General features: G+C 33.7%; 2 protein-coding genes across 3 annotated transcripts in view; both read left to right on the top strand.

Moving 5' to 3' along the window:
• The window catches only part of TAAR1 (trace amine associated receptor 1), a 9,967-nt gene extending 5,101 nt beyond the window's left edge, over nucleotides 1-4,866 (top strand). The window contains exon 2 of the mRNA XM_015592092.1: nucleotides 3,313-4,866. Coding sequence (XP_015447578.1) covers nucleotides 3,330-4,442 — 1,113 coding nt within the window. The 5' untranslated portion in view covers nucleotides 3,313-3,329 and the 3' untranslated portion in view covers nucleotides 4,443-4,866. The remainder of the gene's footprint in view (nucleotides 1-3,312) is intronic.
• LOC102894664 (trace amine-associated receptor 2) overlaps nucleotides 1-11,437 on the top strand; it is a 30,166-nt gene that overhangs the window by 6,337 nt on the left and 12,392 nt on the right. The window contains exons 2-3 of one of the 2 annotated variants that reach the window (XR_003047353.1): nucleotides 3,313-3,668; nucleotides 4,240-4,339. The exons of the other annotated variant lie outside the window; for it this stretch is intronic. The gene's annotated coding sequence lies outside the window, so the exon portion shown is untranslated. Of the gene's footprint in view, nucleotides 1-3,312; nucleotides 3,669-4,239; nucleotides 4,340-11,437 lie in introns of those variants that run through there. 2 annotated transcript variants of the gene reach the window in all.

Consider the following 11,437-nt stretch of genomic DNA (forward strand, 5'->3'; position numbering starts at 1 on the left):
AATGAACCTACAGGTAGAATAATTTTTTGACTGGTAGTAATTAATTAGCAAACCCTTCTAAACAGTGATTTGGGTGTGCTTCTTTGTCCTTTAATATGCCAACAGTATAAGTAAAAGAAAAAAAAATCTAAGTAGAAGATCTATAACTTAACTGATAGAATTCAGTCAAGTGCATAGTAAAAAAACCCATCATTCTTTTAGTGAAATTTTAATTATAATTTAAATATTGCTTAGTTCAAATAACCTAGATTTAGTCTACTCTTTGTTCTGTTATGAAACAGGCCTGGATATCTATTGAAGTAAATCTTACAGATTCATTTAGTAGGAATCTATTTCCACCTGGGAAGAGACGACAGAAAGGGGTTTTGGGAGAGATGTTTTAAATGTATTAAAATATGCATTTTAGTACCTAAATATTCTATTCTTTCAATTCTTGTTTTGGATAAATTTATATTTTTATGTGGTATTGATTTAAATTGTTAGCCTAAAGGGAAAGGAAGAGATGAAAAGGAAGGCAGACTCCTGGAATTCTAACACCTGTTGTTATTTTCTAGCATTTTCACAACATAGCGACAGATTGTTTATTGATTGCCAAAAATTTACATTCTTCCTCCAAACTCTTCCTCTCTTCCTCTTCTCTCTCTCTCTCTCTCTCTCTCTCTCTCTCTCCTCTCTCTCTCTCTCCATCTCTCTCTCTCTCTCTCTCTCTCATGTGTCTCTCTCTCTCGTTCTGATTGCAAAATATATTGCAAATTCCAAAATTTAACTGAGAATTACAGAATCAAATAGAAATAAAAAGGGCATTTTTAAACTGGGTCCCATGGGCATTTTTAAACTGGGTCCCTTAGGGTTTTTCAGTGATGCATGAGGAGGAGGCCTACTAGAAGGTTTTAACAAATTTTACTTTTATCTGTTTCATAAATTGCGATTGCCCTAAAATTTACATGGAACCATAAAAGACCCCAAATAGCCATGTCAATCTTGAGAAGGAAGAACAAAGTTAGAGGTATTACGCTACCTAGTATCAAACTATATATCAAAGGTGTAGTAATCAAAACAGCATGGTAATGGCATAAAAACAGACACATAGCTCAATGGAACAGGCTAGAGAGACCAGGAATAAATCCACTCCTATATGATCTTTTAATCTATGACAAAGAAGGCAAGAATATACAATGAGGTAAAAACAGTTTCTTCAATAAATGCTGTTGGGAAAACTGGAAAGACACATTCAAAAAAATAAAGCCTGGACCACCTTGTTACATCACATACAAGAGTAAACTCAAGATGGATTAAAGACTTAAATATAAGACCCAAAACCATATAACTAGAAGACAACAGAAGTAGCGAACTCTCCGACATTGCTCTTAGTAATGTTTTTTCTTTTTTTCTTTTTTTCTGATAAATCTCCTTGGGCAAGGGAAACAAAAGATAAACAAATGGGACTACATCTAATTAAAATTTTTCTGCACAGCAAAGGAAACCATCAACAAAATGAAAAGACAACCTACTGAATGAGAAAAGATATTTGCCAAAGATACATCTGATAAGGGGTTAATATCCAAAATTTATGAAGACTTCATACAATTCAACACCAAAAAAACCCCAACAAACAAACAAACAAAACAATTAAAAAATGAGCGAAGGACCTGAATAGGCATTTCTCCACAGAAGACATACATATGGCCAAGAGACAGATGAAAAGGTGCTCAATGTCACTAATCATCAGAGAAATGCAAGTTGAAATCATACCTGTCAGAATGGCTATCAACAATAAGTCAACGAGTGTTGGCAAGGATGTAGAGAAAAGGAAATCCTCATGGTAGGATTGCAAATTGGGACAGCCACTATGAAAAACAGTATAGAAGTTCCTCAAAAAATTAAAAATAGAACTACCTTATGACCCAGCAATTCCAATTCTGGGTATTAATTCAAAGAAAACTAAAACATTAATTTGAAAAGATACATGCACCCGTATGTTCACTACAGCACTATTTACAATTGCTGAAATATGGAAGCAACTTGAATGCCCATTCATAAACAGTTGGTTAAATAAGAGGTGGTACATATATACAATGGAATATTCAGCCGTAAAAAATGAAACCTTATCATTTGTGACAACCTGGATGGACCTAGAGAGTATTATGTTAAGTGAAATAAGTCAGGCAGAGAAAGACAAATGCCACCTGATTTCACTTATATATGGAATCTAAGGAAAAAAATAAATGAACAAACAAAATGAAAACAGACTCACTGATTCAGAGAACAAACTGATGATGGCCAGATTTGGCGTGGGGGTGGGATGGGTGAAAAAAATGAATGGATTAAGAAGTATAAATTGGTAATTCCAAATAGTCACAGGGATGTGAAGTACAGCATAGGAAATATAGCCGATAATATTGTTATAACCATGTACAGTGCCAAGTGGGTACCAGACTAATCCAGGGGAATCAATTTGTAAATTATATAAATGTTTACCTACTGTGATATGGCTCTCATCTCAATGCTCTTGTCTCCATGTCACATTACTTCTTACCATACATAGTGGTCTGCATATTTAAAATCCTTAATAATTCAAACCACAAGTAGATGCCATTATTCAAGACATCTTAAATTCTTACTAGTAATTGAGACATCAGGTCATATTCCAACTTCAATGGTTTTACAAATTAAGCCTCAATTTCTTTCCAGTAAAATTGTCATGTCTTCCTTATAAAGAGTAATGTTGATATTGTAGATATAAAAATCTTAAAAGAAATAATGCACAGAATACATGTATAATTGCTTGACAAACTGGTAGTAAACATATGTAAGTTTCTTTCCATTACAATCAATTATAAAATAAGATATACATAAGTGCATAAGCAGGCATTAGTAGATATTACTTCTGTATAAGAGGCACATTTCAAATATTTTACTTTTTTTTCACTAAGATATTTCAATTCTAAACTTTCTGGCAATTGGTATATACTCTTTAGAATGTAAGTCTCTTTCACAAAACTTTCCTTTGGGCAAAAACTGTTTCCAGTGATTAAAGCATATAAAAATTTTATCATTTGACACTCTCTGACCTATAAAAATTCAGTTTCATTTATTTCGACCTAATAATTTTAGCTTTTCATTTCTAGCACAGTGTCTGGCATCATGTAGATGTTAATAAATTGTTGAACTGAACCATTGAACTAAACTTAGAAGTAACAGCTTTTCCCCCAAATAATTATTTTTAACAAGAAGTAATAGGTAAATGTGTTAGAAGTAAGAGGAATCAAATTGCCAATGATTCACTCTCTCTCTCTCTTTTTTTTCCCCCAGGTTTCTAGGATAGGCATATGAAAATAAAAGAAAGGACTCTAACCCAATTATGGATTTCAAAGAAAGATTCCTCAACACACAAAGGAAGAATTAAGTGGTGGATAGCCCTCAAAAACATGTCCTTTTGCCACAATATAATTAATATTTCCTGTGTGAAAAGCAGCTGGTCAAATGATGTCCGTGCTTCTCTATACAGTTTGATGATGATCATAATTCTGACCACACTGGTTGGCAATCTGATAGTTATTATTTCCATATCACACTTCAAGCAACTTCATACCCCAACTAATTGGCTCATTCAATCCATGGCCACTGTGGACTTTCTGCTGGGATGCCTGGTCATGCCGTATAGCATGGTGAGATCTGTTGAGCGCTGCTGGTATTTTGGAGAAGTCTTCTGTAAAATTCACACCAGCACTGATATAATGCTGAGCTCAGCATCCATTTTCCACTTGTCCTTCATTTCCATTGACCGCTACTTTGCTGTGTGTGACCCACTGAGATACAAAGCCAAAATCAGTATCTTGGTTATTTTTGTGATGATCTTCATTAGCTGGAGCGTCCCTGCTCTTTTTGCATTTGGAATGATCTTTATGGAGCTAAACATCAAAGGAGCTGAGCAGATATATTACAAACACACTCACTGCGTAGGGGGTTGCTCTGTCTTCTTTAGCAAAACATCTGGGATATTGGCCTTTATGACTTCTTTTTATATACCTGGATCTATTATGTTGTGTGTTTATTGTAGAATATATTTTATTGCTAAAGGGCAGGCAAGATCAATTAATGATTCAAATCCCAAACTTCAAATTGGATTAGAAGAGAAAAACAGAATTTCACAAAGCAAAGACAGGAAAGCAACAAAGACTTTAGGAATTGTGGTGGGAGTTTTCCTAATATGCTGGTGTCCTTTCTTTGTCTGTACAGTCATGGATCCTTTCCTGGACTATACTATTCCACCCACCTTGAATGACACATTGATTTGGTTTGGCTACTTGAACTCTACTTTTAATCCAATGGTTTATGCATTTTTTTATCCATGGTTCAGAAGAGCACTGAAAATAATTCTATTTGGTAAGATTTTCCAAAAAGATTCATCTAGGAGTAAATTATTTTTAGAATCAAGTTAATAGCATTATAATATTTTACTGTCTTGCAAAACAAATGATGATCATATTTATGAGCGCAACATCATCAACCACATGTACAAACTGCAGGGTCTCTTACCAATTATTTGAGTCAAAGAATGTATAATGAGACGTGATGCTTATATCTTGTTTCTATTTGAGATATAGTGGATATGATCTTTGTCATTCTTAATATACATATCAAGTTTTGAAAGTCTAGAATTTAAGGTCCTATATTTAAAAAAAATCCTTTTCTGCTTTTACATGAACTGCCATTAAATTGACAGTGGGCCCTTACTCAGTTGTTGAGTGGTAGAAAATATGGGGCTGCATTTGAAAATGCAAGTTAGAGTGACTTTGTCATTCATTTGTTTGACTCTATATGTCTTTTTGTAAAACCAACTAAAAGTATACATTAAATGTTATTTATTAAATAGCTATGTATATATAATTTGTTATTTATCATGAATCCTTATTAATATATATTCCAGTTCTTAACATCTTGATTTTCATCTTTTTACAATAAGTTTTGCTGATTCTCATACTTTAGGAAATTTAGAAAATAAAGGAAAAAACCAAAATCAAATACTGTATAGAAATAAAAAATAAAGATATAATTTACTTCTCACCTCCTGAAAGAACTGTATTATTTAAAATTCTTAAAAACAACATTTTTTTTGGTGACCGTATAATAGTACATTGTATGGATGTACAAAGATATTTTTTAACCATTTCCCTATTGTTGACCACTTCAGTGCTTTTAATTACTTAAAAAAAATATAGAAATTAAATCAAGTTTCTGCCTGTTACCTTCTACTTCAGCTCATAAAAGTGTCTTGAAGGATCCCACCATATATATTTAAAGGTTATGCCAGGCATGGTAGGACTCAAAATATAAACTGCATGAAGTAAAACAAGTTCACTTGCTGGGTTTTAGGCTACATTGAAAGAGAGGCAGTCATCCATCAATGCAGCTAAATCTTAAGGATAACAAGAGGTATAATCAGAATAGACATTCAATGCCTATTAGAATGACATATTCAGAAAGAAAAAAAGAGGAACAAACAGTGGTTTCAAATAAAATCCTTTAAAAGGAAGTGAGCAAACATTCTAAATTAAAAGCATAGATTTGCAATTGAGCTGTTTCTCATACAGACTTCCTGAAGCCTGTTTCACGTTGAGTAGCACCAGGAATTTGGATTTAGTTATTTAATAGTAGTGACTTAGGCTCATGAGTAAGTTAGGTCAAGGCAGCTAATTTTAAATGAAACTAAGATGCACATTTCCTGCATGTAAATTTCTGTTCACAAACCTGATGATCTTCTGAAGATCTGTTAAATCCTTCCATCTGTTACAGTCTGTTTTAGGGCTACATATTTTGATTCACTGATCTGACTAGATTTTTGTTCTAGTCCACTTAAAAAGCACTTGGAGTTATCTTTTCATTTAGAATAGAGTAAGACAAATTGCCCCTAATCACTCCCAATTTCAAAAACTTCCTTGACTTTTTTCACCTGTGAGAACATTCTGTCAAGTTTTAAAAAGGGAACAAAAGCATTTAGACAGTTCTCTGTACCTTACAGCAAGTTTCTGTGCTGTTCTTCATTTCCTTCCACACATTCCTCTTAAGATTATTCCTAGATGTTTTGTACTCTTATGTGCATGTTTTGCCTATTGTGAATAAATCTTCTTTTAAGCCATTATATTTTCTATTAGTGCTGGCATGCAGTAAAATTTTATTATAGTTTTTCAGTTGGGTTTTCACTATACATAATCATATTATCCTCAAACAATGCTCTTTTATCTCCTCTTCAACAGTTATGATTCTTGTTCATATATATATTTGCTGTACTTCATTAGTCAGAATTTTGGAGTAATATTGATGGCAACAGTATAAGCAATAATAGTGATGGGGTCATCCTGTTTTACATTTATTTTAAATTACTATTTAGATTTTAATATTGATTCCACACTTTTCTTGGAACAAGCTCATAATTCAGATAATTCTACCTTTTTTTTTTTTAACTTAGTACTAAGGCCCCTATACCTATCTTTCTTTGTAGCCTCTGTTTTTAATACTCATAATAAGAGATAACCCATAGTCTAACTTCTCAGCAAAACTTTGTTTGGCCATATTGCCTGCTTTACTCTAGCTTCCATTCACCGCAGAAGGTATTTTGGTTTTTTGGTTGTCCAAAGTACATTTTCTACCTGGAATCTAACTAGCTTTTGAGAAATTTTCCATTCCAACTAGCTATAGTCTGTTGGAACTGTAATGAGTTTGGTCCCCTGCCCTTCCCCTCAACTAAACAGATGGGTGGATAAAGCAAGCTAAAATGTTCAGAAAATCTTTCTCTAGAATTTGAATCTTTAACAGAGGAGAAAAGACGATGGTCTTTAGCAGAATGATTAGGAGAAAACAATAAAAACACACGCGTTTCCATTCCATCCACGTGGTAAAATCATGACCATACTGCTCTTGGTATTGTTGGCATTCTTGCTTTCTAGACTCCAGAGCTTGCTAACTGCCCATTTCCAAACTAAGTTATCCAGTCTCTAGTGGATTCTATGAGTAAAGAATCCATTTCTCATAAATTCCCTTTGAGAATAATTTTTGGTTGCATCTACAGAAAGAGCCTTAGCTTGATATACTATATTGTTGTGGTAAACACCAAGCAAGTGATTTCAACAACATGATTCTCCTTCTGCAAGTCCAGACAATTTCCAATCAAAACAGCCTCATGCTCCACTCTCTTTTCAAAGAGGAGTATTCATGTAAATTTCTACTCAGGAAAAAATGAAAATAAACATACTAGCAAGGAAGTTTGTTGGTACTGATTTATTGTTAATAAAAATAATCCCATCTTAAGAGATCATTGAACTGGAAAGTTCCATCCTGATTTTAAACTTGGTTTTTGAAGTCAATAATCCAATCTTTGGAAAATCATAAATATTTGCCAAGAAAGTAGGGCAAACCATATAAATGCCAGCTCATTTTGGTTTCTCGTGAATCATAGTTTCTGTTTAGTTGTACATAGTCAACAAGAGCTTGAACTTTAACTTAAATGTGTAAAGATATATACAAAGAATGATTTGCATTTTTAAATTTAGCAAATGATAAAGTGTACCAACAAAACAATTATTCAGAGAGATATTTTGAATGCTGCACTCAAATAATCTAGATAATGTAAGAAAGTAAATTTGTCTTTGACAGGTCTTGACCTTTTCTTCCACATTCTAAAACCCCTTTCCCAAGTCTCTAAGATCCCGGTGAATTCATGCTTCTCCAATATTCTAACTCGATTAGAATGTTTGACTGGGGCTGGTTCTATTGTCAATTCATATCAGCCTTAATATCTAATTTGTTCCTGTCTTTAATTTTTCCTGGGAGAAAGAAATCATTGACTCAGACAAACTAAAAGTTATCAGCATATTTATCAATTAAAGTGACTTTAGAGGCTTAATGTTAAGCCACTCACAATGGTTTATCAACGGCAAACTTTCCTCTTCATAAATAGGTCAGATAAGCAATAATTGAGATGATAAACTCTAAAATTTGTTTACTGGCCAACAGTTTCACAATGTGATGTATTAAAGTAATGTTTTTCAACCATGGCTGCTGCTGGAAAGCTATGATATAAATATAAATAATGTGAATACTCAGCCCTTATTTCAAGAAGATGATTTGTGATGAAGAGGCAAGCTTGGGAGCCAGATGTCATGGGTTTAAACTCCGGCTCCAGTATTTATCAGCTATTATTTGGACAAAATTACTTAAAAACTCTAAGCCTTAGTTTACTCACAAAATGAGGACAATAGTATTACCTACCTCACTGGACTATTAATTATTAGGTGAGACATAATGTCTAGCATGGGGCCTTGCATGTAGAAACACTCAGCAAACAGACATTATTAGCATTATTTCTTGTTATTTTATTATTATGTGCTAAGGTAGTGCTGATTCAGAAAAGCTGACATAGGCAAACATTAATTATGCAAAAGAATATAGCCAAAGATTTATTCCAAAGTCTACACTGAAGGAAGTTAACCTGGTGACACATTTTCACATTGTTAGTCTGCAATGTGTCAGTGTTTGGCATATAGTATGTTTGAAAGGCTGTGAATTTTTATTTCTTTAAAAAATAACACATAAAATGTGTGTATATATACATATAAAATATATATTTACATATAATACATAATATTGATATCTATCTGCAAAATAACTTATCTACCTAGCTAATGATATTGGATGAACGCTTCGTGTAAGCCCCAAGCACTTTAGTGTACAGCAGAATCCTGAAGCACTGAGACACATCCTCAGGCTTTGGAACCAGATGAGCCTGGTTTAAAATCCCAGCTCTCTTTGTAGTTCCTGTATGCCTTTGATCCTACAGCCCCCTAGTGCCTGAAATGGCCTCCTCTTCCACTCTACCTCCCTTAACTGGCTGACATTTACTCATTTGAAAAAACTCCTCTTTTAGGTTATTTCTCCAGGAAACAATCTATAATCTCCTCAGGCTAGATAGGCATCTTTCTCTGAACTCCCCAAATACCCCATGCACTTCTATCGATGCACTTACTGTTTATATTAAAATGCCCGCTGCCTCCACTGGACTGTGAATTATAGAAATTAGGCATTGTGCTTTATTCATCTTTGTACCCTATGCTTAGTACCACACCTGGCACAGAGAAGTCACTCTATGCATGTTTTCTAAGGAATAAATGAATAAGAAATATAAGGTATTCAAGAAGATAGAGCAATAGAAGTTAGAGACAGATTTGAGCCCGTCTGTCTGGCTGCAAAATCTACCCCTCTTTCCTATTTTAAGAAGTGGGGCCAACCATGGGAAAACTATGGGATTTGTACTTTTATTTTCGGCCAAGTTGAACCGGATGTACCTATATGGGTTTAATTTTGGCAATAAACGTGTATTCTTTATGATATGTACATATGTTGAATATCTCTTGCCTCTCTTGCATCAGCTAAAGTTTTCTTTCTCAGATTTACACTTTGCCTTTGCTTAATAGTCTGAGAATTCCCCAAACATTTGGTTCCTCAAATAAAGTTCTGTGATAAATATTTTCCTATCTTCACTAAGTACAACTATCTCCCCAATGACTTACAGTGTGAAATAATTTTCTAGCATGACCAAGCCAGAACAGATGATGTGTTAATGATGCCCTCTGGTCTCTATTTACTCGGAAGTTTGGCAAATAAGAGCAAAGTGAGAGAAATGTTGCTTATACTTGTCTCTTTGGACTGTAGAATCCAATTGTAGCTTCAAAATCTCAAACTGTAAATGAAGTGCAGTGAGCATTGATAAATACCCAATCAACACATTTAATTACTGTTATTAGCAATTCTCACAAGATTTTACTTTTAATGAACACAAGAGTTTACAAACGGTGATATCATATGCTTGAAATGTGTTGATAACTTTATTTTTAAATGGCTAAGGGTTTTCATTTTGTCTGTAGAGTCTCCTAAGCACAGAAAAGTAAAAAAGTTTGGGGAATAAGGCAAAACACATAGACTACTCATTGCTTTTCCTTCCATGGTTCATATTACAATAAAATAAAACACAACAAAACATTATGTATAGATTATACTATCACAAATCTAAATTTGAATATGTACAGCTAGAAGAAAGGGCTAGTTCTATGTAAAAAAGCAAAGTGAAAGATTAATGTTATTATCTGAGTAAATGAGTCATCTGAATTCTCTTCATCAGTCCTGTTACTGTGATCAAAAAAGATCACAAACAAAAGAAACCAGAATCATTGATTGTAATGTACCTGGAAATATGTTGATCTGAGTTTATATTCAAATATTGGTGATTATTAGCTGTTTAGCAATGTTCAACAGCAGAAGTAATTTACTAAACTTCTTTACATTTTAGTTTTCTCATTTGCATTATAGGTAATGTGTAACTTACAAGGTTGTCGTATTGATTTATTCATTAAATAATTTATTTACTCATATAAGTATTTATTGAGCGCCTCTTATACGCCATCATTATGTTAGCTTGATGTTAAAGATACAGATGTGAATGAGACCAACATGTTCTATACCCTTCTGGAATTTTCATGGAAATGAAATGAGATTTTTGGAAATGAAACGAGATTATTTGTCAAGTGTTTGCAAAATGTACAGTAGATAATTCATAGCACATGATCAATAAATTAAAGTTATTATATTGTTATTATTTACAGTTTACTTAGCCATTATCAACTTGATTCAGAGTTACAGAGATAGAATTAAAAAATATATCCCTGGTTATCAATTTTGAGCTCAGATTTACAGCATTCTATGCCACTCTTTCTATATATAACTGATACAGTAAACCCTGAAGGTCATTTTTGTGACGATGCTCTTATTGCTTTCTCCTAATTTCTTTTCTGGTAGACCAAGTCACATAAAATACAACAGTGTTTTTGTCAGTCTATTGGGCATCTCTTTTTCATTAGGCACCCCAAATTCTGTATGTGCCAAACTAAACTAAATTATTCCATTATCCAACCTTCTCTTCCTATGTTCCCTATTGAGTGGTACTCTATCCTTGGAATTGCTCAAGCTGGAAGTCTGGGAGTAATCCTTGACTCCTCCTCCTTACTCCCTCCAACCAGTCAAATGTGGGCAATGCATCTTAATTTAGGTCTTAGCTTTCCCACCCATGTACTTTGGATAAATCTCACACCTGGTTTCATTCATTTTGTCTTGGACGCTCTTGTCCGTTCTCAGCACAACAGCTACAAATTACCTAAACCCCAAATTTGGCCCCTAGTCCTAATATCTTCTGCTGTTGAACATTCTTATGTGGTTTTGTAGTGCTTTTTGTGTTATTTACACCATAATGTCCAAAGTCCTTGACCAGCATAAAAGACAATCTGAATCTGTCCTGCCTACTTGTCTACCTGTATCTTCTCCCCGTCTCTTATAAGCATATTATATTTCAACCATACCAAGTTACCTAAATTTCCTGAAAACTCTATTT

Source organism: Pteropus alecto, unplaced genomic scaffold (genome assembly GCF_000325575.1).
Source record: "Pteropus alecto unplaced genomic scaffold, ASM32557v1 scaffold185, whole genome shotgun sequence".
NCBI lineage: Eukaryota > Metazoa > Chordata > Mammalia > Chiroptera > Pteropodidae > Pteropus > Pteropus alecto.